At 41.1% G+C, this 27,122-nt stretch overlaps 1 protein-coding gene across 1 annotated transcript in view; it reads left to right on the top strand.

Annotated features, from left to right (window-relative positions):
• The first annotated feature begins 4,954 nt into the window (after nt 1-4,954).
• hs2st1b (heparan sulfate 2-O-sulfotransferase 1b) overlaps nt 4,955-27,122 on the top strand; it is a 68,659-nt gene continuing 46,491 nt past the window's right edge. Inside the window, exons 1-2 of the mRNA XM_084307284.1 lie at nt 4,955-5,476; nt 22,354-22,601. Coding sequence (XP_084163410.1) covers nt 5,353-5,476; nt 22,354-22,601 — 372 coding nt within the window. The 5' untranslated portion in view covers nt 4,955-5,352. The remainder of the gene's footprint in view (nt 5,477-22,353; nt 22,602-27,122) is intronic.

Here is a 27,122-nt window from a genome sequence, read left to right as displayed (position 1 = left end):
CAGAGCGAAAGCAAACAAAAGCATAGTGTGTTTCGTTATAAGCATAGCGAATAGAGACGTATCATTGGTGCGTTTTAGTTTTGGGAGGGTCATTTCTGATTGGGTTAGGCTTTATATGGTCATCCGGAAGACAGGTTTCTGAAGAGGTGCAAACGGGCCCCTCGCAGGAACACGCTGACCTTCGACTGTATCAAGCCTTATCAAGCCTGATGAATGGGTGCAGTGTTTTAGCAGAAAATAAGCCTGACTCACAAAGAGAGAATGTGAAATTACACTCACAGATGGTAGATTCAATACACCAAGCTAACTTTACACAGTGTGTAATGATAGATGGTAGATTCAATACACCAATCTAACTGTACAGTGTTTAATGAGATATGGTAGATTCAATACACCAATCTAACTGTAGTACACAGTGTTTAATGAGAGATGGTAGATCCAATACACCAAGCTAACTGTAACAGTGTTTAATGAGAGATGGTAGATTCAATACACCAAGCTAACTTACTGTACACAGTTGAGTGTTTGATGAGAGATAGTGGATTCAATACACCAAGCTAACTTTACACCGTGTTTAATGCGAGATGGTAGATTCAATACAGCAAGCTAACTGTAATAGTGTTTAATGAGAGATGGTAGATTCAATACACCAAGCTAACTTACTGTAGCCTACACAGTTGAGTGTTTAATGAGAGATAGTGGATCCAATAGACCAAGCTAACTGTAACAGTGTTTAATGAGAGATGGTAGATTCAATACACCAAGCTAACTTACTGTACACAGTTGAGTGTTTAATGAGAGATAGTGGATTCAATACACCAAGCTAACTTTACACAGTGTTTAATGAGAGATGGTAGATGCAATACACCAAGCTAACTGTAACATTGTTTAATGAGAGATGGTAGATTCAATACACTAAGCTAACTTACTGTAGTCTACACAGTTGAGTGTTTAATGAGATATAGTGGATCCAATACACCAAGCTAACTGTAACACAGTGTTTAATGAGAGATGGTAGATTCAATACACCAAGCTAACATACTGTACACAGTTGAGTGTTTAATGAGAGATAGTGGATTCAATACACCAAGCTAACTTTACACAGTGTTTAATGAGAGATGGTAGATTCAATACACCAAGCTAACTTTACACAGTGTTTAATGAGAGGGAGCATGTCTATGTTCCCCGGGTCCTATGTTCCCCGATTGATTGATTGATTGAACATTTTAGACCACCAGCCCTGATTCCAAACTCTAACCTTAACCAACTTCGAAAGAGGGCCTAAGCTTAACCAGTTCGAAACAAGGCGGACATTAATAATGAATAAAATAATAAAAATTAATAAAATGTTCAATCAATTAATCAATCAATCGGGGAACATAGGACCCGGGGAAAATAGGGATTGATTGATTGATTGAAAACTTTATTAACAGATTGCAGAATGGGTACAGTACAGCTCAATACATACAATTGTTAACGGGATGCAGACCAGAGAAAGACTTTCGTCTTGTTTACATCAGGGTCCCCCATTTTCAATTCATCATAAATAATAAATATGACATACATGACATACAGATAGACAGTACTGCTACATCTATACATTTATGACATACCAGATTTGCAAATACAGTACTGTTTGTGATACGAAAAGAGTCCAGAAAAGAGAGTATATACATTTGACGTAGAAACTGTACATTGGAGGAGGTTGGGTAGGTGGGGGGGGGACTGTACATTGGAGGTGGTTGGGTGGGTGGGGGGGGGGGGGGTTGGTAGGAGGGGTGGGTGGGGGACACTGTACAAGCAAAACTGTACATTGGAATATTGGTAATTTACTTGGTAATTTACTGTACATTTGAGGGGGTTGTGTTAAGACATTTGCAGGGGCCAGTTTCGGATTGCAGACTCCCGTAGGTGTTTTTTGAGAGTGTTTTTGAAAGTGGGTAGTGATTGACATTCCTTTACAGCTTTGGGTAGGGCGTTCCACATTGATGTGGCATAATTGCTAAACGTGTTTAGTCCCTTGTTTGAGCCGAATCTGGGTTTAACATGATTTGTGGAGCTCCCTCTGGTGTTGTGATCGTGGTATTCACTGACCTTTGGGAAGTATTTTGACATGTACATGGGTACCTTGGTCATGTAGTGTATCTTGTAGACCAGGCCCATTGCAAGTTGCTGTAGTCTACTCTAAGCCATCCTAGGTTGTCAAAGTGGGCAGGGGTGAGGTGGGTTCTAGGAGTAAGGTCAAGCAGTAGTCTGACCAGTTTGTTTTGAGATGTTTGTAATTTTGTTTTTAGCGCCTTTGAGGTGCTTTGGTACCATGAGGTGCAAGCATAGTCGTAGTACCCTTGAATGAGTGCTCCTGCCAGAGTCTTCAGGGTATTCTTGTTTACCAGTGAGGAGATCCGGTACAAGAATCGAGTTCGTTGGTTGACTTTTTTTTATTACATTGGATGCCATTTTGTCACAGGAAAGATTAGTGTATCATAAGTGTCAAATGAACCTTTGGAAATTACTCAATAACCAACTAGGCTGCAGTAAAAAACTTAAAACCAGATTCTCAAACATAAACATAAAGACGGACAACACGCTCATCACAGAAAAGCTGGATGTAGCCAATTACTTAAATAGTTTCTTCACAAACATAGCCACAACACTGGTAAACAAACTACCCTCCCACTCAGGGCATTATGGGGTAGAACACATAGTAGCTTACTACAAAAACCTAGGGGTCCACAAAGACGACTTCAAACTGGAAATGGTAACAACAGATGAGGTACTCAAAAAACTGAGCGCCCTCCAACCTAACAAGGCCACTGGCCATGACAACATCCCCTCCAAATTCCTCAGAGACTCAGCAGCCGCCATCACCCCAGTCATCACACACATAATAAACCTCTCTATAAAACAGGGACACGTCCCCAAGGACTTCAAAATTGCGAGAGTGACCCCTCTGCACAAAAAAGGCAGTAAATTAGACCCAGGCAACTACCGCCCTGTTTCTATCCTTACCTCCATCTCGAAAGTCATGGAAAAAATTGTATACGAACAGGTCGAAAAATACCTTGCGGAAAAAAATCTAATCTACGAATTCCAATCTGGCTTCAGAACATCCCACTCCACTGACACATGCCTTCTCTATTTAAACGACCACATCAAACAAGAGGTGGACGCGGGCAAATACTGCGGCATGGTCATGCTGGACCTACAAAAGGCCTTCGACACTGTCAATCACACCATTCTGATTGACAAGCTAAAAGCAATTGGTTTTGATAGTCTATCAGTGAGCTGGATGCAATCCTACCTAGAGGGGAGAGAGCAGATGGTGGAGGTAAACGGTACCCTATCCCCCCCCTCACAGTAAACTGTGGTGTTCCACAAGGAAGCATACTAGGTCCGCTACTGTTCCTAATTTATGCAAATGACATGTCGTCAGCTTGTGACTGCAACTTGTTCCTGTTTGCGGACGACTCAGCCCTGCTGGTCTCTGACAAGAACAAATTACAGGTTGAAAAAACCCTCAGCTCAGAACTAAGCAAAATCTGCATATGGCTCGCTGATAACAAACTATCATTACACATGGGCAAAACAGAGTCCATTCTCTTCGGTTCAAATAACAAACTCAGCAAGACCGACGGCTTCTCAGTTACAGTGGGTGACAATATTGTCACAAGGAAAGAAGATATTACCTACCTGGGTTCCATCCTAGAGGCAAATCTTTCCTGTGACAAAATGGCATCCAATGTAATAAAAAAAGTCAACCAACGAACTCGTTTCTTGTACCGGATCTCCTCACTGGTAAACAAGAATACCCTGAAGACTCTAGCAGGAGCACTCATTCAAGGGTACTACGACTATGCTTGCACCTCATGGTACCAAAGCACCTCAAAGGCGCTAAAAACAAAATTACAAACATCTCAAAACAAACTGGTCAGACTACTGCTTGACCTTACTCCTAGAACCCACCTCACCCCTGCCCACTTTGACAACCTAGGATGGCTTAGAGTAGACGACAGAGTACAGCAACTTGCAATGGGCCTGGTCTACAAGATACACTACACGACCAAGGTACCCATGTACATGACTAAATACTTCCCAAAGGTCAGTGAATACCACGATCACAACACCAGAGGGAGCTCCACAAATCATGTTAAACCCAGATTCGGCTCAAACAAGGGACTAAACACGTTTCGCAATTATGCCACATCAATGTGGAACGCCCTACCCAAAGCTGTAAAGGAATGTGAATCACTACCCACTTTCAAAAACACTCTCAAAAAACACCTAAGGGAGACTGCAACTCGAAACTGGCCCCTGTAAATGTCCGAACACAACCCCCGCCAATGTACAGTAAATTACCAAGTATGGTCTTGTCAATAAACCAATGTACAGTGTTGTTTGTACAGTTGTACAGTGTCCCCCACCCACCCCTCCTACCCCCCCCCCCCCCACCCCTCCTACCCAACCCCCCCCCCCCAACCACCTCCAATGTACAGTCCCACCCCCACCTACCCAATCCAATGTACAGTTTCTACGCCTAATGTATATACTCTTTTCTTTCTGGACTCTTTTTGTATCACAAATACAGTACTGTAATTGCAAATCTGGTATGTCATAAATGTATAGATGTAGCAGTACTGTCTATCTGTATGTCATATATGTTACGATGAATTGGAAATGGGGGACCCTGGTGTAAACAAGTCGAAAGTCTTTCTCTGGTCTGCATCCCCTTAACAATTGTATGTATTGAGCTGTACTGCACTGTACCCATTCTGCAATCTGTTAATAAAGTTTTCATTCATTCATTCATTCATTCATCCAAAAGGAACAAATCGTTCACGAACCGCACATGATATCGTGTCCAGCGCCACATGTAGTTCTCTCTCGTCTCCAGCTGGAACTGTGTCTCATCGTGTATTCAACACTACACCACATGAGTGGACTCCGGTTACAAAGCAAGACCGAATCATGCTACAGAGTAGGTAGCTATGTATTTTAATGTTAGCAAGCTAGATAGCTTTAGATTAACTAAATAACGTCAGCTATGTATTTGTATGTTAGCAAGCTAGCTAGCTTTAGATGAACTAAGTTAAATAACGTTATTAGCTAGGCAGCGAGGACATAGCATAATGGAACACCCGTTGGCCGTCAACGTCGTTACCTGAATCACGAGTTGATTAACATCGTTAACTATTTAAAGTTTAAACACATTAGCATAGTGTTACCGAATATCGTAAATAACTTAACAGTCGGGCTAGCTAGCTAGCTCACTTACCAAGAAGACACTGGCAGGAGGCGACTGCTTCAATGTTTTGATTGCATTCGCGGCATGACTTGTTATCATCTGGTTGTTTGATGGGGCTCTTACGGATCATGATGCCACCCAAGTTTCAACTATTGGCTCTGTTGACATTCGGAGTGGCCATGGTCTTTATTGAGAACCAAATCCAAAAACTGGAGGAGTCGAGAGCCAAACTGGGTAAGTTTTAGATAAGATAGTGGCTGGTATTAAACAGACGTGTTTTTTTGCCTCATTTGAACTGTAACGTTAACCATACCATGTTTCGCATGCCGATGCTAGTAATATGTCTCCCCGCTTGACGCCATCCTGCCAAGGACCTAGACCTAGCTTTTGCCCCTGGCTTGCACATCGCAGTCACGGAAGGGGACACCAAGGACCATACTTACAGATTGTTGTTTTTTCCCATGTTGATTGTTTTCCCCGTACAAAGCCCCTAATCGAGACAACTGTTTGGCAATGTGGTGGGTGGACGCGTAACGTTTAGTTACAGAGAAAGACGTTTGTCTTGGACCCTGATGTAAACAAGACAAACGTCTTTCTCTGGTCTCCATCCCCTTAACAATTGTGTGTATCGAGCCGTACTGTATTGTACCCATTCTGCAATCAGTTAAATACAGTTTTCATTCATTCATTCATTCATTCATTCATTCATTCATTCATTCATTCATTCATTCATTCATTCATTCAGTCAATACGGCATGGTTGTCTAGATTAGGGGCTACATCATAATTTTCAATCAATCAATCAATTTATGGTGGTAGCAAATGCCTATACAACCTCTGTTCGCAACGGTGACAGTCATGGTCTAGGCCAGGGGTAGGCAACCTTAGGCACGCGTGGGCATTTGCATAGGCACAGGGGGCAGCAGTAAAAATATATATATATATATATATATATATATATATATATATATACTTTTTTTTTTTTTTTTTTTGCTTTGAAATATTATAGTGAAATATTTTGCACTGTTGTCGCATTTATCTTGTTGAAATCCTCCCACAGGTTCTTTTTACTACCACATATTTAATTGAGACCCTTTATTTGTTTATTATTTCAATTTAGCTGGAAATACATTGCTACATCATTCAGTAACATTTGCAGAGCCTTATAACAAAAACATTATTACGGTCACCATTGTGACCAGTGGGATTAATCAACTAATTTTATTATTTATTTTTCTATTTCATTGAACATTGCACATGTTAAAAGCCATATTCTTTACTCAAAATGTGAGTATTACCAAGTCAACTTGTGTTCTTAAAACAATGACAATAAACATAGTTTTATTAGGTTGAAATAATGTGGTTGTGTACTTATTTTTCTGGATTATTATGGATTGAAAACTGAAAACCTTAATGCACAGTAACTGAACTCAATATTTTTAAGTTCTGGTAACTTATTATTATATATTTTTTACAGTGTAGTCTTGCGATCAATCAACTTATTTACACGATATACCTCACATTCACCCTCCATTCACATCCTGGTGTTCTCCTGGTGTTCTCCATTAGGCCTGTAGGTGGAGCTATGACAGCCCACGTACAGTACACACACCGATGGTGTGTGATGTGTCCAAAAATGAATGGGCAAATGTGAGTGAAATGGTCGCACTGTATGCAGCTGTTTGTCTGCATTGCATCCCCCCCCCCCCCAACTCAGATTTAGGGTTGATACAACCATCATAATAATATTGTTAATAATAACGATAATGATGTAATAATGTAAAAATTATCATTAAAAATACCTGATTATGAGAAATATTTACGATGCATGGAATATTGTTGAGGCACACTAGTTACAACTATATTTCAAACAGGCACTCCATGTCAAAAAGGTTGCTGACCCCTGGTCTAGGCAAACAGCCTACTGATCAACTACCAACATAATCAAACTGACTGATATATTATGATATAATCATTAACGCTACATGGCATTTCGTGACTGCGATGTCCATAGGACCTGACCTACTACTTGAAAACACGTTTGCTTTTAGTTGGCAGAGCAGCCTCAATTGTTGCCAAGAAGAATTTACTTGATGATATCCTTTTGTTGTATTGCAACGTCTAAGGAGCACTCTTTCAGTTCACTTAATACTATCAAGTGACACCTTAAGCTGTGCACAAAAGCACAATGTATACATTGGATACTTTACAAATCTCAAATGTTAATAACAGAGGTGTGTGTGTGTTGTATACATCATTGGCCAATATAGAATGAATCCAACACTGCTCAGTATGCAGCTTAATTGTGCATTTCATTAGTAAAAGCCATTTATCTTTTAGCCATAGTAATAATTCATTAGCATCTCCCTGCTGTGTTCATCGTGCTTTGCTCACCAAAAATGTTGGCAGCAATTGTTTTTAGCGTGATGAAATGCAGCATTGAAAGATTGCACCTAATATCTAACTGACAAGCATACGAATACGTCAGCCTGCGATTACGGTGGAGGGATTCAGCCTGTCTCTGAATAGCTTGCCGGGCCCCTCAACCTGTGCTTTCCCATACTGTACTGGGAAGGAGAGAGCCTGCCCATGTCACGTCACATGTATGTTATTATCACATCGGAAAATAATATTTTACAACATTCTGAAATTGAGTTCACAATACTTTGTGCCAATGTCCATGGCCCAATGAAAATGCCTGCATCAATAAGGCCAGAGTAGTCGCTCATCCAGTAGACTGAAGAGCATGCGGGTGATCCTAGTCATAATATTCCTAGGGCACCTCAGTAATCATACGTGACCCCAATTGAGGCAGCTGTTTCTCACAATTATTTCGTTAGTAGTGATTAGCATTTGACCTCGCCCTCTCTGAGATTAATTTATCAAAACCATGCCGGATGAAGCATGTTAGAGCCACAGTCACAGAGTCTTTGAGCTGGTTTCTCCGGCTTTGCTTTGACCATATCCTGTAGGACCAGAACCAGGCAGCCTGTTTAGAATAATGGTTAGAAGCTACGGATGTCCCAATCGGATTGGACAGATCGGAATCAGAACTGATCATCACAGCATATTTTAATTGATCAGTGTTGGGTATATTAAACCCAATCAAATTCAGATTTTTTTTGTTAAATGAATGAAAACTATTAAGGGAAAGCTGTGATGTAGTCCGTTTTTTTCTTTTCTTTTTTAGTCCAAATAGTAAATGGTGCTATAAATACATAGCATTTTTATCCAAAGCGCGTTATTTTGTTCCTCACATTTTACCCATTCACTCAAACATTCACACACCGACAGCAGAGGCAACCATGCAAGGTGCCAACCTGCTCATCGGGAGCAGTTAAGGGTTAAGTTTCTTGCTCAAGGACACTTCAACATGCTGCCCGGGAGGAGCGGGAATCGAACCGGAAACCTACCGAGCCATAGATAATCTAATTATCTATTCAATTACCAAGCACATTTGACCTACATTTAAATTGTTTGACTAACTTTAATATACTTGAAGTGTGCACTGTGCTGCTATATTATCTAGGAAAATACAAATATCAGATCAGGACTCGGTATCGGCAGATACTCAATATTAAATTACTCTGATCGGGATCAGGGGCAGAAAAACTTGGCAGATTCGATTGTTAAAGGTGGAGATTGTTCTTACAAAGTCCTTGTGCCACAATTCAAATGGCGCAGTTTAATTTTCTACCATATTATGCATTTTATAATAAACTACAGTGTAGGTTCGAGACCCGTCTGTGTGATTTTCATAAAGGAATTGCCACTTTCAAAAAGTAGAGTGACCTCAACACCAGTGACATCAGACGGGGAGGAATGAGATGCTAGCCTCTTAGGAAATTAGTCTGGGACCTGTGCCTGGTCTCCAGACAGCGTGTCTTTTCCCCCCTCCAGTATTGGGTTCGAGTGCTGAAATTGGAGTCAGTCTATTATTAAATGGACCCGGCATCGGAACAAAACGATCCTTTCTGTAGTTTTATCCATTTGCAACAGATGGACAGACCATCATATAGACTCAGTCTCCAACCATCTGATGATTGTCCAATCTCTCCTAAATCCATTTGTCTAATCAAGTTAGATAAAGCCATCATTATTTTGCTGATAAATAATCCCTCCTGACAGATGCCTGCATTTGGCATGCTCTTCGATCTGCAGCTGAGATGGAGGTCTAGTCTAATGTGTGAATGAATTGAAAATGGGGGACCCTGATGGAAACAAGACAAACGTCTTTCTCAGGTCTGCATCCCCTTAACAATTGTATGTATTGAGCCGTACTGTATTGTACCCATTCTGCAATCTGTTAAATAAAGTTTTCATTCATTCATTCATTCAAGCAAGATCTAGCGCTCTTTGTGAGCTCACGGAATGTGAAGCGGTAGATGGAACAGATTGTCATTAATTTGCTATCTGCTCTCTGTGCACGCCATGAAAAGCCTAAGTGCATGGGTTTGTCACATGTGCTCTCTGCTCTGTGCCTCTGTGTATTATCTGAATACTTGGCACAGCTACCAGTAATTTCATCCAAATTCAATGGTGTGGCCAAGATTCCTGTTATATCTGTATTTTGACTCTATACCAAAACCAGAGCTCTAGACCAGTGGTTCCCAAACTGTGGTGCGCGAGCGCCCTCTAGGTGGTGCGTGACATGAAAAGGCTAATGGTGGTAAAAAAAAAAAAAAAAGTACAATAAAATTTCATAAAAATCTTAGTCAAACCTTTAGTATTATGGATATTAAACATGCTGGCAGAGTACATGCATCCATGTTGTCGTGAACATTTTAATTAAATAAAGAAATTCCCTATCCATAGTCGCCGTGGGAAGAGATTAAATAAAAAATAAAATCTGTGCACGGAGACCAGCAACAATTTTTTCTAACAGAAACCCATTGGGGGGTGCATCAGCTAGGTCGGGAGGTGACAGGGGGTGCACGGCCAAAAAAGTTTGGGAACCGCTGCTCTAGACTGCTAAACCTTTCAGCTGGTAGTGCTGGTACCACTAACATTTAAAGACTATTTGTTTAACTATTGATTAAGCTTCAAATTCTGACAAAAAGGAAAAACATCATGATTTGGATAAGCTCTTCTAGCTCAGTGGTATAAGTTGTCTTGCTTGTGATTCGCCTACATAAAACATCCAAATCGTCTGAAATTAATTGCTGTTTCATCCTGATAGTATATCACACAGTCTCCCAGAGGGGTTTGAAGAAGATCTGTCTACTCACGCCATATTTCACAGGAGGAACATTATGCAGGAGAGTGTTAGGTAATAAATTCTACTAACACCTAACAAAATAAATGCTTTGGTTCCTGATGCCGACCGACCCTGCCGATTTAGGTGCGACCCAAATTTATTTTATGAGTAAAAAAAAAAGAAAAGAAAAAAACACTTTTTTTTTAGCAATAACGTTTAGTTAAATCTTAGTCAAAAAGTGCAGTCCATGTCAATAATGAGAATATATAAAAAGCAAGTATTTCATAATATTTGCACAGCTCTCTGACGTCAGGATATTTAGTGAGTAGTATTTAGGGGTGGCATTTTTAATACTACTACCTTTGTACATTGTACTTTTGTAGTACAGTGTCTTTGTATTTAAAGTTTTTAACCTTTAGTATTATGGATATTAAACATGCTGGCAGAGTACATGCATCCATGTTGTCGTGAACATTTTAATTAAATAAAGAAATTCCCTATCCATAGTCGCCTTAAAATTTTTTAATAATTACCTACCTAGTACCTACCCATGGCCTTAACACAATGGGGACGAACAACAGATATCTCCCTGTTTCGATTCCACCCGTTGTGGACAGAAGCACGGATATATCCTTGGCAAGTTGTTATTGCTTTTATTCCATTTTAATAACCTATTCAAGGTCGCAGAGCGGCACTGCAGATTGACCCTACTCTTTGAATTCGAGAAGGTGCAATACCGGCCAGATCCTCTTAGGGGCACTATCGCGATAATGTGGCTGAACGGATCATTATTTTTTTTGACTTTCAATGGAGATTTCAGTTAGCAGGATTCTAGATGTGCAGCATGTAGCTTGGATTACGTTTTGGATTGCGGATTTCACTATGCAATAAGGGGATTTATCATCAGCCAATGGACATATCGATCTACCAGATGGCGATCGATAACGGGGAAATGCTCGGGGGGGATCCCACCGGCCCACGGTAAGATCTTTTTCACGTAAAGTACATCCCGATCGGGCCTTGTTTTGATAGCCATCCATCCGATCGGCCTATGTGGCTAGTTAGACGAACACGGTTATTGGTAATCAATAATAAGAAACGACGTTCCCCGCCCCCCCCCCCCCTTTCATGCATACATGCTTGAGGATCGTGCCGATCATATGCAGTTTGAGTTTTAACTGTAGCATTTGTAAAACGGAAATGCCATTGGATATAACGTTAGCAGCTATTAGCCCTATAGCTAGCCTTCCAGAAAATATACTAGACCAAATCCCGTATAACGCTTATATTCACGGCGCTATAAAATGAGACCATATTGACATTTGTTTTTCTTTAAGCCATTTTGAAGGGACGGTTTATGGACTCAAATGAGAATGGACAGATAGCAATACTATAAAGTATAGATTTAGCTCTACAAACAGCCCCACGTCTGTTTACATTTCCCGGTCCTCTTGAGATTAATTAGACTCATCCCAGTGGCCGCCAATGTGTTAACTGACAACCAACGTGAACCAAACAATTTATTTTGTTAGGCCTAATCAAAGTTTGAAGCACTGCAGGGATACTGGCCTGCAGACATGATGGTCCCGCGGGTCCCTCCCTGCCTTTTTCCTATAAGAATGATTATCATCTGCCATTTGGTTTAACAGTTTAATTCAAAGCACCTGCACTACCGCGAGTGCATGCATTTCTTTTTAAGTATGGGTGGACCACCAGTAATCTAACCACGCTCTAGCTAAATGGGAGCGTTTGGCAGAGGGCACTAGGGCACAGTGTTTGACTGTTGTGGCCGGTTTGATTGATGTGGCTGGTTTGACGTTTGTGGCCGGTTTTGACTTTTGTGGCTACATTGTAGGACATATGCGAGCAATATGAGATTTTAAATACTGCCTCTGGAAATTGGAGCGAGACAAAGGGAGAGAGGAGGGCGTGAGACCATTCAATCTGCTGTGAGATGCAGTCTGACAAGCAAACCTCCAGGAGACTATGCCTGCTACCTGACCCCCTGAAGTCAATCCTTTCCCAGAGAGACTGCCAGTCATGGGCTGGATGGGCAGCAGACTGCCAACGCTGCACTCCCCAAGAGATACCCACAGGAGATTATACCCACAGGAGATACTCACAAGAGATACTCACAGGAGATACTCAGAAGATTATACTCACAGGAGATTATACTCGCATGAGATTAGGGATGGGTACCGAACCGAAACACGTCGGTACTACCGAGTATCGATTCAAGTGAGATACAGAAAAAGAAATTACTTTTTTCTTTTCATGACAACGTTCACACGCACATATGCTTACCTAGGATTTGACTTGATTCAACAACAAAGCAGTCGGAGCAATGGCAAGCCGAAAACGGTCGAAATTGTAGTTATTTGAAGTTTGCATTTTTTTTCACGACTGAGGTAGGTAAATAACATTTCTTGAGACTAAAGTACCGAAAAAAGGTACTGTTGGGTACCGGTATCGATTCACAGGTACCGGTACCGTATCGGTTCAAATGTGAAAGGTACCCATCCCTATGAGATACTCACAGGAGATTATACTCACAGGAGATACTCACAGGAGAATGAGGATATACTCACAGGAGATTATACTCACAGGAGATACTCACAGGAGAATGAGGAGATACTCACAGGAGATGCTCACAGGAGATGCTCACAAGAGATGCTCACAGGAGATGTTCACAGGAGATGCTCACAAGAGATGCTCACAAGAGATGCTCACAAGAGATGCTCACAAGAGATGCTCACAGGAGATGCTCACAAGAGATGCTCACAGGAGATGCTCACAGGAGATGCTCACAAGAGATGCTCACAAGAGATGCTCACAGGAGATGCTCACAGGAGATGCTCACAGGAGATGCTCACAAGAGATGCTCACAAGAGATGCTCACAAGAGATGCTCACAGGAGACGCTCACAGGAGACGCTCACAGGAGACGCTCACAGGAGACGCTCACAGGAGACGCTCACAGGAGACGCTCACAGGAGACGCTCACAGGAGATACTCACAAGGCCATAACTGCAATTAGCTCCCTTTAGACCAGGGGTAGGCAACCCAAGGCACGCGTGCCTGCATAGGCACACGGGGGCATTTGCATAGGCACAGGGGGCAGCAGTAAAAAATTTTTTTTTTTTTTTTTTTTTTTTTTTTTGCTTTTAAATATTATAGTGAAATATTTTGTACTGTTGTCACATTTATCTTGTTGAAATCTTCCCACAGGTTCTTTTTACTACCACATATTTAATTGAGACCCTTTATTTGTTTATTATTTCAATTTAGCTGGAAATACATTGCTACATCATTCAGTAACATTTGCAGAGCCTTATAACAAACATTATTACGGTCACCATTGTGACCAGTGGGATTAATCAACACATTTTATTATTTATTTTTCTATTTCATTGAACATTGCACATGTTAAAAGCCATTTTTTTTACTCAAAATGTGAGTATTACCAAGTCAACTTGTGTTCTTAAAACAATGACAATAAACATAGTTTTATTAGGTTGAAATAATGTGGTTGTGTATACTTATTAGTAATGAATAAGCAAATGTGAGTGAAATGGTTGCACTGTATGCAGCTGTTTGTCTACATTGCATCCCCCCCCCAAACTCAGATTTAGGGTTGATACAACCATCATAATAATATTGTTAATAATAACAATAACAATAATGATGTAATAATGTAAAAATGTTCATTAAAAAGACCTGATTATGAGAAAAAAAATTACTATGCATGGAATATTGTTGAGGCACACTAGTTACAACTATATTTCAAACAGGCACTCCATGTCAAAAAGGTTGCTGACCCCTGCTTTAGACGGACAGTGGGAAGAAAAGAGAAACATGGTGTAATGATGCCTTTTCTCCTCAATATTATCATCAAAGGCTTAATCACCTGGAATGGTGTTGGTGTGTGTTGTGAAGCTAATTAAGTTATGCTAACAAGACATTCACTGTCCTAATGCGCCCCCTCCTCCCCATCCCCATCCCTGGTTTATTTTCAGATTTGTTCTCTCCTGTAACAAAGCTTTAATGCACTTGCAATTACTGCATCACTGAGCATCCACACAACCAGAGTCAAGTGAGAACATAGTTGCAGGTGGAGGGTTTTTTTTGTCTGCAAGAACTCCTCCCCCTCAGAGGACAGAGCGATCACTCTGAGATTTTATCACCTCAAACATATTTCCCGTATACACATACACATGAGTAATTGCGATGGCGATGGGGTCACTGGGGATTATTCTTTTTGGAGTACCTTCTGGCTAGGGATGGGTACCTTTCACATTTGAACCGATACCGGTACCTGTGAATCGATACCGGTACCCAACGGTACCTTTTTTCGGTACTTTAGTCTCAAGAAATTTAATTTACCTACCTCAGTCGTAAAAAAAAAATCCAAACTTCAAATAACTACAATTTCGACAGTTTTCGGCTTGTCATTGCTCCGACTGCTTTGTTGTTGAATCAAGTCAAATCCTAGGTAAGCATATATTGTGTGTGTAAACGTTGACATGAAAAGAAAAAAGTAAAAAAAAAAAAAAATAATAAAAAACCTTTATTTTTTTTTATTTTTTTTTCGGTTTCTCACTTGATTCGATACTCGGTAGTACCGACGTGTTTCGGTTCGGTACCTCAAAAGTACCGAATTCGGTACCCATCCCTACTTCTGGCTAAGGTAAGGTCCATTCTATGTCTATTTTACCGAACCTGAAACATGTTTTTGTACCCCCCCCTTGATGATTTTGTGAAGACACATATACATATGTACATGGTATATACCTTTGATTTGGAAGTATTTGGGGTTTCAGGCGAGCAACCCGAACGATGTGGGCATATTGCAACCAAGTGCCCTAAACCATGCGTTCTCGGCTAACGAATTCATTAAATTCTTTACCATGAAAATTGATCTCATAAGAGATGAAATTGTTGGCTTACTCAACAATCAGAGTCCCTCCCAACCTCTGATGGGCTTTCCCCCCGACTTTGAATCCAGCCATATGCTATGCTGCCTTGAAAACGTCTCACTTAGTGCCCTCTCTAAACTGGTTGGCGCGGCTAAACCCTCAACCTGTCTGTTTGACCCTCTTCCAGCAACTCTCATCAAAAAGCTCTTCCCAACTCTAGGCCCTGCCCTACTCAATATCTTCAACACCTCCTTGTCTACTGGCGTGGTGCCCCTGGCTTTTAAATCAGCCATCATTAAACCACTACTTAAAAAACCGAACCTCGACCCATCTCCAATCTTCCGTTCCTATCCAAAATATTAGAACGGATTGTCGCAACGCAACTTACTGACCATCTATCAAACAATAATTTTAATGAATCTTTTCAATCTGGCTTTAGAGCCTTACACTCCACCGAAACGGCGGTTACCAAAGTCACAAATGACTTACTGCTCTCTCTTGACTCAAACCTAACTTCTGTGCTCTTATTGCTTGATCTTAGTGCAGCCTTTGATACTATCGATCATTCGATTCTTCTAGGTCGGCTTGAGAATCATGTTGGCATTCGGGGTCACGCACTTGCTTGGTTTAAATTGTATTTAATTGATAGAACACACTGCGTGGTCTATAATGATTTAACATCTGAGACCCTCCCAGTGCAATGTGGGGTCCCACAAGGCTCTGTCCTGGGCCCTTTTACTATTTTCGATTTACATGCTACCCCTCGGCAATATCAATCATACGCAAATTTGGCATAAACTTTCATTTACGCTGATGACACCCAATTATATATACCTATTAAGCCAAATGATTCCTCCCAATTACAAAATCTTGAGGCTTGCCTGCTTGCCGTCAAAAAGTGGATGTCGCAAAACTTTCTACTCCTTAATGCAGATAAAACTGAGATGTTAATTGTTGGCCCCCCAAACCACAGAGGCTTGTTTCAGGACATCTCCCTCAACTTTGATACTCGTCATGTATCCCAGAGCTCCACCATAAAAAACCTCAGTCATTTTTTATTCCTCCCTCATTTAATGCACATATAAAAAATTTCACAAATTGCCTTCCATCTTCATAATATCGCAAAAATTCGCCCCATTTTAACTCTGGCTGATGCTGAAACCCTAATTCATGCTTTTGTCTCATCACGTCTAGACTACTGTAATGCACTTTTTTCAGGCCTACCTAATTCAAGCATCAAAAATCTTCAACTCGTGCAAAATGCGGCTCCACGGATACTAACTAAAACTAGAAAATGTGATCACATCACACCAGTTGTGTCCGCCCTACACTGGCTTCTTATTCAAGCCCGATCTGACTTTAAAGTGCTACTCCTCACCTACAAAATTTTAAATGGGCTTGCACCGCTCTATCTATCCGATCTCGATACTCGCCCGCTCTTGCTCTGCGCTCACAAAATGCGGGGCTTCTATTGATTCCTAGGGTTAAAAAGAAATCCGCCGGCCACAGAGCCTTTGTCTACCGCACTCCCTACCTGTGGAACAAATTACCTGCCGTCGTCAGCGGCGCCTACTCTGTCGAAACCTTTAAATCCCTGCTTAAGACCCATCTTTTTTCTCTCTCCTTCAACCTACCCTGATCTCACCTGATCGGGGTGCGTCTATGCTTTTACCAACGCGTTTGTGTTTCCGTGTTGCACTCTGATTGGCCACTGACCTACGCTAGTACGCCCCCCTCGCTATGAGCGTAGCAGGACGCTGAAATGCAAATGCGTATCACAGTACTGCCTCCAGGAACCCCTGTTTCCGCGTGACTTTATGTGCGGGCTCGCTCTGAGGGAAGGAGGCCGTTCATATTAATTTCTACATGTTATACATAATATCCCAGCGTTTCAACCAGCTGCACATTATACTCACATTATGTGCTCATTAGAAGAAAAAAATGTACGCATATTGGTCAGGAAATGGCGAAACGCTAATGTTATAAAATACCCTGACATTGGGTAGAAATGTAGCAGGGTTAGTGACCTATTGACGGGTCTGGGAGAGAGATGCGGGGGGGGTGGGCTGCCTCGCGCTGACGCTGCCCGCCTCGAGGTGCACACAAGCGGCCGCACGTCTCACATCACCAGCCACACCTGAACGAATCTATCCCCCCCAAATCGGCAGCCCCTCTCGGCTAGAGACATTCGCCCTATATTGTGTCATGCAGTGTGCACTACCTACTATCTGTTGATACAATTATATAGAAAACGATATATTGTATATAATATATTTTAGGCAGTTTCGTGGCATGAATTGCATTTCGCTGTAGACCGCAGCAGCTGGTGATAGAAATATAGGCTATATTTCTATCACCAGCTGCTGCGGTCTACAGCGAAATGCAGCCGAGAGGGGCTGCCGATTTGGGGGGGATAGATTCGTTCAGGTGTGGCTGGTGATGTGAGACGTGCGGCCGCTTGTGTGCACCTCGAGGCGGGCAGCGTCAGCGTGAGGCAGCCCCCCCCCCGCATCTCTCTCCCAGACCCGTCAATAGGTCACCCTAACCCCGCTACATTTCTACCCAATGTCAGGGTATTTTATAATGTTAGCGTTTAGCCATTTCCTGACTAATATGCGTAAAATTTTTTCTTCTAAGCACATAATGTGAGCATAATGTGCAGCTGGTTGAAACGCTGGGATATTATGTATAAAATGTAGAAATGAATATGAACGTCCTCCTTCCCTCATGCACATAATGTGAGTATAATGTGAAGCTGGTTGAAACGCTGGGATAATTATGTATAAAATGTAGAAATGAATATGAACGGCCTCCTTCCCTCAGAGCGAGCCCGCACATAAAGTCACGCGGAAACAGCTGTTCCTGGAGGCAGTACTGTGATATGCATTCGCATTTCAGCATCCTGCTACGCTCATAGCGAGGGGGGCGTACTAGCGTAGGTCAGTGGCCAATCAGAGCGCAAAACGGGAACTCGGAAACACGAACGCGTTGGTAAAAGCATAGACGCGATCGGGGTCTGACCCTTAGATTAATCTGTCTAGTTTAGTTAGGATGTCTATTTGCTCCCATGTCTGGTAACCCCCTGCTATTGCTAGGTTTTAGTGAGTTTTTCCTTTTCCTTACCTTCGCGTGGGGTATGTCTGGGAAAAAAGACTGGATTATTTTGGAAAGGGGCGATGTTTAGCGTGTAATAGTGCACAAACTACAGTATGTAGAAATTAACTGGTTAGTCAGTGATGGACTATGAACAATGCCTGTCAAATGTCTATTGTCTCCATAGCTATAATACAGAACACACGATGGGTCTGCAAACATCACTAAAATGGTCAATAACGCTGGCGCCATTGAGTAAAGATGGGAAAAGAGCGTGGCGGTCAATGAGTTAATGGAAATTATTTTTTTATTAAATGATTAATTCAATTAAGATTATTAAAGCGTGTGGGAGGAGGTTTTGCCCCCAAATCATTCATAATGTGTGATGTAAAATGTATCCAAACATAAAGCTTGAGTTGGAATTTTATTGTAAAAAGCAGCTCTCCCGTGCTTAGTTGGCTCCTTGAACATTGAGTCACTTGGAAATAGTTCCCTCATACTGTAATTGACCTCCTCCCTCTGGACCTGTGAAGTATTGCAGTCTATATTATGTTATCATAGGCATAACCACTACTTAGTAACTGCTGATTTTATGAGACACATTTTCCATTTAACAAACTATTATTGTATATACAATGTATATACAATAATAGTTTGTTAAATGGAAAATGTATATTATACATACCTAGTCTGTAGATACTATATCTCTATATATCCCATACCTACTCTTATTAGCCTAGTTATACCACTGGCCAGTATGGCTTACTAGTTACTACTACCATAGTGTATTTATACTTGTATCACTGTACATAATAATAATACTTTACATACATTAGATTAGCATATCTACTCAGTAGCTTTAGTTATATATATATATATATATATATATATATATATATAGTCCATATAATTACTGTATATCGTAGGGCTGTCCCAGACCGAAATTTGCCGATAGTCGACTGGTAACATAATTATTTTTTTTATCATTCCATTTGGGCTGTGGGGGGTGCTTAATGTCTGAAGGAGTCGACTGAAGGCTTCTTGTCCTCTGCGAAAGCATGCAATTGGTCCACTGATGGATACATCTTGATATTTGTCTAGTCTAGTGTGTTCATTAGATGGGTGAAATCCTCTTTCAGTGCCTCTGTGCCCGTTTTCTTAGACCGTTAGCATTCCTGGTATGTGCGCCATTAGTGTTAGCCACGCTTCTAGGCCTCTTTGCTTTTGGAAATAATTCAAACAAAATAATAAAAAATATATATTTATGAATGTTTTTTTTTGTTTTTTTTGCATTAGACATAATAAAAGAAAAAATACTAATTTAATCAGATTAATCACTATTTAAATTGAGGATTTAGTTTGAGTATATACAAAAATGTATTAATTAAAAACTAAGGTTCGAACGTCCGTTCGCAAAACCCTGACGAAGTTCGAATCCCAAAAACAGGCTTCGGGGACAGCCTTACCCGACGGTACCTTTTTCCGGTACTTTCGTTATAAGAACATTTTTATTTCTGTTGTAAAACTAAACTAAAGTCTAAACTTCTCAATTTAAACATTGTTATCACACCACACAAACTAAAACCCCTCCCTCTCCCAAACCGTTCCTACAACGATTTTTTTTTTATGTTGCATGATCATGTTATTATGTATTATTTTTGAAGTTTAAATATCAACATTATCTGGCCATCCTCAGTAAATACTAGGGCTGACCTTCAAAGCTTTTTTTGGCAATCGAAGCTTCGGGGCCGAGCTTCGATTTTAATTCGAAGCTTCAAAAAAAATTTATATATATTTTTTTTAATCTTATGTTGTGGGACTTGTACAGCACTTTGGTAAACTTTGTTGTTTTTATGTGCTCTATAAATAAAGTGGATTGGATTAATGAATTAAGTAGCCCCTTTCGTGACTGTGACGCAGCCAAAAAGGTTTCACTCGGCTGCGCTGCCTGGGTGCAGTGGGGCTGCTCTCACAGCCAACGACATGACATTACATAATTATGTTGCAACCTTCGTCTATCAAGCAAACAATTATATTATATTTAATTTATAATTTATAATTATATCAGACAATGCACCTACAAAAGCAGATGATTACAATTTAATTAGCCAACTTGGTAACATATTAGTCATAGCAGCATAGGCATAGCCTTATTAACATTTTGTGTGGCGTCGCCGTCGTGTACAACGATACTTACGTTTTTTAGGTGATTTGACAAAGTTGTTGTAGAGTTGTGATATGCCATTTTCTTCTGGCACTCGGCTTTTTGGGCATTGTCTTTGCATATTTTAAAGTGTAACCACACGTCTGATGACTTCTTCGTCGACATGTCTGCTGCACATGTCCTTGTTGTTTTCAACACAGATAATCTCCACGTGCTTGTTGTTGAACTTTCGTTTCATTGGAATGGAGGTGCAAGATTTTTTTTTACTTCGATTTTCTTTTTCTTTTTTCGTAGCTTGTGCCATCGAACGAAGCTTCGAAGTATTTAAGACAGCCCTAGTAAATACTATGAAACTCCTCTGACCTCATCTGGTCTTTCCAAAGACAAGAGATGGGACATGCACGCACACACATACAAAGGGAGAATGGCTCATAGTTAATGATTTTAGAATATTTCAGATAATGAAATTAAATGTTTATCATGAACTATCCAGTTAGTATTTTATAAATTTTTGTTATACAATTTTATTTAGTATTTATAGTGTAACGTTTGGCTACTTTAAATCGTTGAACGTAGAGAGAGAGGGAGAGATGCTCAGCCACCACCGCCATGATGTATTACGTTTGAGTTTGAGCCTCTTGGATGCCGTAGTTGATTCGAGTGATGTCACAGTCACTAGGAAGTCAACACACGGAGTTGTATGGCGCGCAATGCATGAAGCGATATATATAAATGAACAGCCAAAAAATGTGAAGTTATCTTTTAACCTCGGTTGTCAAGCCTTGTCAATATAACACCCAACCCCCCTTTCCTCACTAATGGAAGTGGTGTCATGAAGTCACTCTAGTTAGCTTAGCTTAATTAGCGGCTAACGCTTATCTTAGTGGCTAATGTGGACATGGCAAGGATGCAAAGCATGTTAGACACATTGGACATTGCTCGCGCTGGTCTGTGTCTATGAAATGACTATTGCGTGTCATTTAAGGTCCACGCTAATCTGTGTCTATTATGAAATGACAATTGCTTGTCATTGAAGGTCCTCGCTGGTCTGTGTCTATAATGAAATGACAATTGCGCGTGCCGTCATTGGAATTCGGATTATTTTATAACTGGGCACAGATTGATCTAACGTGAATCGATACTCGGTAGTACCGACGTAATTCGGTCGATACCCTTAAAAGTACCGAGTTCGGTACTGTGGATTGTACTTGTGCTGTATAATGACAATACATTAGAATCCAATCTAGTAATCTAATCTAATCTCATCTCATCCAGTTTGATTATATTAGTTTAATTTCCTTCATGTTTATCGCAACGTCTCCAAGAGTAGAGTCTAGGTTTGACGTCCCTTAGGGTTGGGCACCGAGAACCGGTTCCAACAGGAACCGGTTCCCAACTTCCGGTTCCGGAACCGTTAAGAAGATGCTTGCATTTCGAAAAAATAAATAAAATTTAAATGTATATATACATTTATTTTTTCATTAATACCCTAGTTACAGTACAGCAACCAAATTAAACTATCAAGTCAACTGACAATGTGAATAGTATGAAAAAAATAAAGGATTTTTCAAATACATTTTTTCTCCTGCTAAATAAGCTGAGACCTGTTTTGACCTGCACCTCAAAGAATCGGAATCAAGAATCGTTTAGAACAGGAATCGAAATGGAGAATCGTAATAGTTCAAATCCAAACGATGCCCAACCCTAACGTCCCTCTATTGTCCCTTCCGTCTCCCCGTCCAGAGCGCACCATCGCCCGACACGAGGTGGCCGAGGTGGAACAGCGGCACAGCGAGGACAGTGGGCGGGACACGCCGCCGGCACCGCCGCTGGCTGAGGGGGACGACGCGGTCATCATCTACAACAGGGTGCCCAAGACGGCCAGCACCTCCTTCACCAACATCGCCTACGACCTGTGTGGCAAGAACCGCTTCCACGTGCTGCACATCAACACCACCAAGAACAACCCTGTCATGTCTCTGCAGGATCAGGTGAGGATCGCTCGTCCCTTTTCGTTTAGCAGACGTTGGTTCCTGGGGTCTTAGCAGGTTTTTGATTTGATTTGTTTTGATTTAATTCAGGTCAATTAAGACTTATTCTTTTGCCTTGTACAAATTATTTCCTGGAAATGAATAAGCACTTCAAGTTCAAGTTTTGTTTTATTTGTCACATTATAAGGTACATGTACATTACAGTGAAATGCTCGGTTCTGTATGAGCCTCCTGAGAATGTGCTTCATACAGTAAATTTTAAAACAAAAGAAAGTACAAAATCCAAACATTTGGTAGAAAGGTAGTGCAAATATGTTATTAAATAGATAATAATAATAATAATAATAACTTTATTTTGTATAGCACTTTTAAATATAAATATGGTGTAGTGTTAAAAAGTGTTTAAGTGGCTAAAGTGAATGTTAAATGTGAGTGTGTGCATGTGGATGTGTGTGCAATGCATATTGCACAGGAATGGATTGTTTAGTGTTGCTTTGGTCTTTAACGGGCACTCAATTAAATAATTGCTTTTGTTTGTTGGACAATAATGTGGGAATCTGAAACAAACAATAACAATTGTTCAGATTTGTTGATTAGAATACATATGTGATTACCGGTAGTAGACGGTATACATTTCAAACCACAAAGAATTTCTTTAGGTATTTCTCTTGCCTGGTTCTAAGGCTATGAATGGAATACATAACACACGGAACAGGATGAAACTGGTTGGTAAGAAACAAACACTGGCTCATTGACCTGTACTGGATGTTGCAGCTTTTCGTTCAAAGAACCACTGTTTTAGAAATCTAATAAGATCATTAATGTGTGACGACCCGTACTGTGCAAAAAAAGTAGGCTACAATATGAAAAAGTTGTGTTTGGTAGGAAAGGAAGTGTGATGGTTGTGTTTTGAAGCTCATTTTGATCTTGCATATTATTGATGGAATACATCAAAAGAATAAGGAATAACACCTTGTGGTGGAGGTGTTGGAGAACATTGCAAGTACAGTGCAACAACATGTTTGCATCTACTGTAACCAGAGTGCAAAGTAAAAGTGTATAGCAATATATAACGTAATATGTATACCTGTTACCTATCCACTTCGTGCCTAGTGGCACATAAGGCCTTCACAGAGCGTTTCCACTTCTCCCGGTCAGCTGCCGTTGTTCTTGCTTCAGGCCATGAGCTCCACCCTGCCTCTTTTCTTTCTTTCTCTACTGTGCGTCTCCAGGTAGTCTTTGGTCTTCCTTTTCTTCTTTTCCCTTCTGGTGCCCAAGTCATTGATATGTTGCAGTCGTTGTTGTGGTCTTGCCTCAGTATGTGTCCTATCATCTTCCATCTTCGCCACTTCACTTCCTTGCTAAACGGCTTCATATGGAGTATGCTAAGCTAATGTATGTACAGTATTATATACAATGGTACAGGTTAGGGGTGGGACGATACATCGATCCAGATCGATACATCGATGTAATTATCAACAATCGAATCGGATCGATGAGATGTAATAAGATCGATTCATATCGATACTCTTATTTTGAAAATCCTGTGGCGAGTCTCATATCCGCCCAAGAACAACAGCAGTAGCTCCGTGTGTGTAGACGTTACAGCATAGCATTCTCCCTTTCTGTGTGTGTGTGTGTGCGCGCGTCTTTGGAAAGACCAGATGAGGTCAGAGGAGTTTGATGTTTAAATGTTATTTAAACATAAACAATATAATACATAATAAATGTAGGCCTATACATGATCATGCAACATCAACAAATTGTTGTAGGAACGGTTTGGGAGAGGGAGGTTGTGAGTTTTGAGTTCCAAAAAATTTAGCTTAAAGTTTAAAGCTCAATATATAAAAACGTGGCACTTTACAGTGAACAGGAGGTCTATTTGTATTAAAAACAATAGATTGATTTTCCTTTAAATGTCTGGAAGAGCTCAAAAATACAAATGTCAAATGATATTTTCATTACCTTTTTTTTGTTGATCTAAATGTTACCGATTGTGTTAAATGGGCATATGATATCATCTCATATCGATCGCAGGCACCTGAATCTAATCGTATCGTATTGTATCGTGAGAGACTTTGTGATATCGGCAAATATCGTATCGTTGTCCAAAGAATCGATATCGTATCGTATCATGATGAAACTGGTGATTCCCACCCCTAGTACAGGTTAAGGCTGTCCCCGAACCCTGTTTTTAGGGTTCGAACGTTCGCCAGGGTTTATCGAACGAACGTTAGTTTTTTTTTAATTAAAAAAAAAAAATAAAAAATGTTATTGTATTATTATAGATCCTACGGAGGGCGGCATTGCATAGTCTATTGGTGAAAAACATGTTGTTTACAGTGGTGGCTGTTCATGTAAACATGTAATTAAACAAAGCACTCGGAAGAAAATAAACAAGCTACTGCATCAAAGTTACTACTTATGATAAACAATAGCCCTTGCAGTCACGTAAGGGGCTAGATAAACAAAGGCATTTGTTTTGTGGCATTAACGTTATATAGTTAGTGTTACACGTTCAATAACAGGTATTCACTCTTGGTCGACGGAGAGGGGAGCCGGGAGGAGAGGCGCACGCCTCGGCTCCTCAACAGACCCGTCCACCGTCTACCTCGGAACGGTGGTAGGGCGGACGGGCTCCCAACACGCCTGCCGCCCTACCACCGTTCCGAGGTAGACGGTGGACGGGTCTGTTGAGGAGCCGAGGCGTGCGCCTGCTGTTGTTTCCAACGCAACCACCTCCCGCCATGAAGCTCGCGCTCCGTGGCCGAAAAAGGCTGGTATTCATTAATGATCCTTCTGCAGGTTCACCTACGGAAACCTTGTTACCGATTACTTCCTCGGCGGGGAGCTAACTACGGCTCCCCGGTAGCTACGGTAAGTCTGTTGAGGCTTCTCGCAAGCAGATCAATGGCGGCATTGCCTGAAGTAAAAAACGAATAAACGCTTGCCGATTGGTGGTAACAGCAGAGGCGGGTGCAAGCGGTGTGACGTAATTGGCAGAATCGCCTGTCAATCAAAATAGAGCTCTGGTTGAGAAATAGTATCCCGCTGCAGCCCGGCAGACCATACTGGTTGAGCCGAGCGCCTCGGGGGACGCGCCGCTTCACATCACCTCAACCCCGTGCGCATCCTTTATTTTTTTTTCACCGAACGTTCAAACCTATTAATTAAAGTCCGAATGTCAGCGTAACGAACGAACGTTCGAACGTTCGGGCTCAGCCTTAGTACAGGTATGAATACACTTTGGTAGTAAACCATGCTAGCTAGGGTTGGGTACCGTTCACATTTGAACCGATACCGGTACCTGTGAATCGATACCGGTACCCAACGGTACCTTTTTTCTGTACTTTATTCTCAAAAAATGTAAGCTACCTACCTCAGTTGTAAAAAAAAACGAGTGCAGGGCTCTACGCTAACCTTTTTCCCAAGCAGCACATGTGCTCCTAAATGAAACATTTTTGGAGCACACAAAGAAATTTAGGAGCACACAAAAATATTTAGGAGCACAGTGAAAATATTTCAAGTAACAGAGTTTATTATTTTTTTCAAAAATAAATGTATATTTGTACTGTGCGTGCATGTGCAAACGGGAACGGGACACACATCTGTGCAATAGCACATACCACCAAAGTCACTGGCCCACTGTGTGCGTGTGTGTGTATCTGCATGTGCAAACGGGAATGGGACACAGACAGGGGGCGAAATTAAAGCTTGCCACTGGGGGGTCTGCCCGCCGTGTGGCGTGTAGACGTGTAGTTCATAACGATACTCTTATTTTGAAAATCTGTGCGGGTCTCATTTCCGCTCCAAGCGCAGCTCCAGTCATAATATCGATGGCTCCGGCAGTTAGCAGCATTCGGTTCGTATGATATTCTTATTTTGAAAAAAACCGTGGCAACGAGTCATATCCGCCCAGCCGGGCCAGCCCTGCAGCGGGATACTATTGGCTTCTGCTCGTATCAACACAGACACAGAGGCAGTCTGCTCTAGTCTAGACCGGACCTCCATGAGCTACCGTTACTGTTTAAACAATGACCCAGTCAGCTATTCACTTTTAGTTTAATACATGACGAGGCATTGTCTAACGGTATCAAGCTGGCTAGCTACTGATATCAACAAATGCTCCAGCAATAGTCGACTCGAGTGCACGTTAGCTAGCTCACGTTAGATCTATATGTCCCAGTAAACTAAATTGTCTTAACGTTACCTAGCGGGCTAGCAGTAGCTACAGATAGCTCCTGATATCAATGTCTTATAACATTGATTCAATGCGTATTGTAGCTGAGGGCTTTATGAATGTGATTGACCAAAGAACCCTAACATTATACCAATAGGGTCCCGCTGCAGCACAGGAGAATCCTTTTTGGAGCTGGAGGCTACTAGAGTACACACAGACAGTGGAGCTGTTTGCAGATAGCGAGCATTTTGACTTATTGCGAGGTGGCGATGTCTCGCAGATAATACAACTACAAGTATGATTATATAATATATATTTTATTTAAAAAAAAATTATATAAA

This window comes from Notolepis coatsorum, assembly GCF_963971535.1.
Source record: "Notolepis coatsorum genome assembly, chromosome: 2".
NCBI lineage: Eukaryota > Metazoa > Chordata > Actinopteri > Aulopiformes > Paralepididae > Notolepis > Notolepis coatsorum.
Note: the sequence above shows the minus strand (reverse complement) of the source record. Positions and strands in the feature narration are given on the sequence as shown.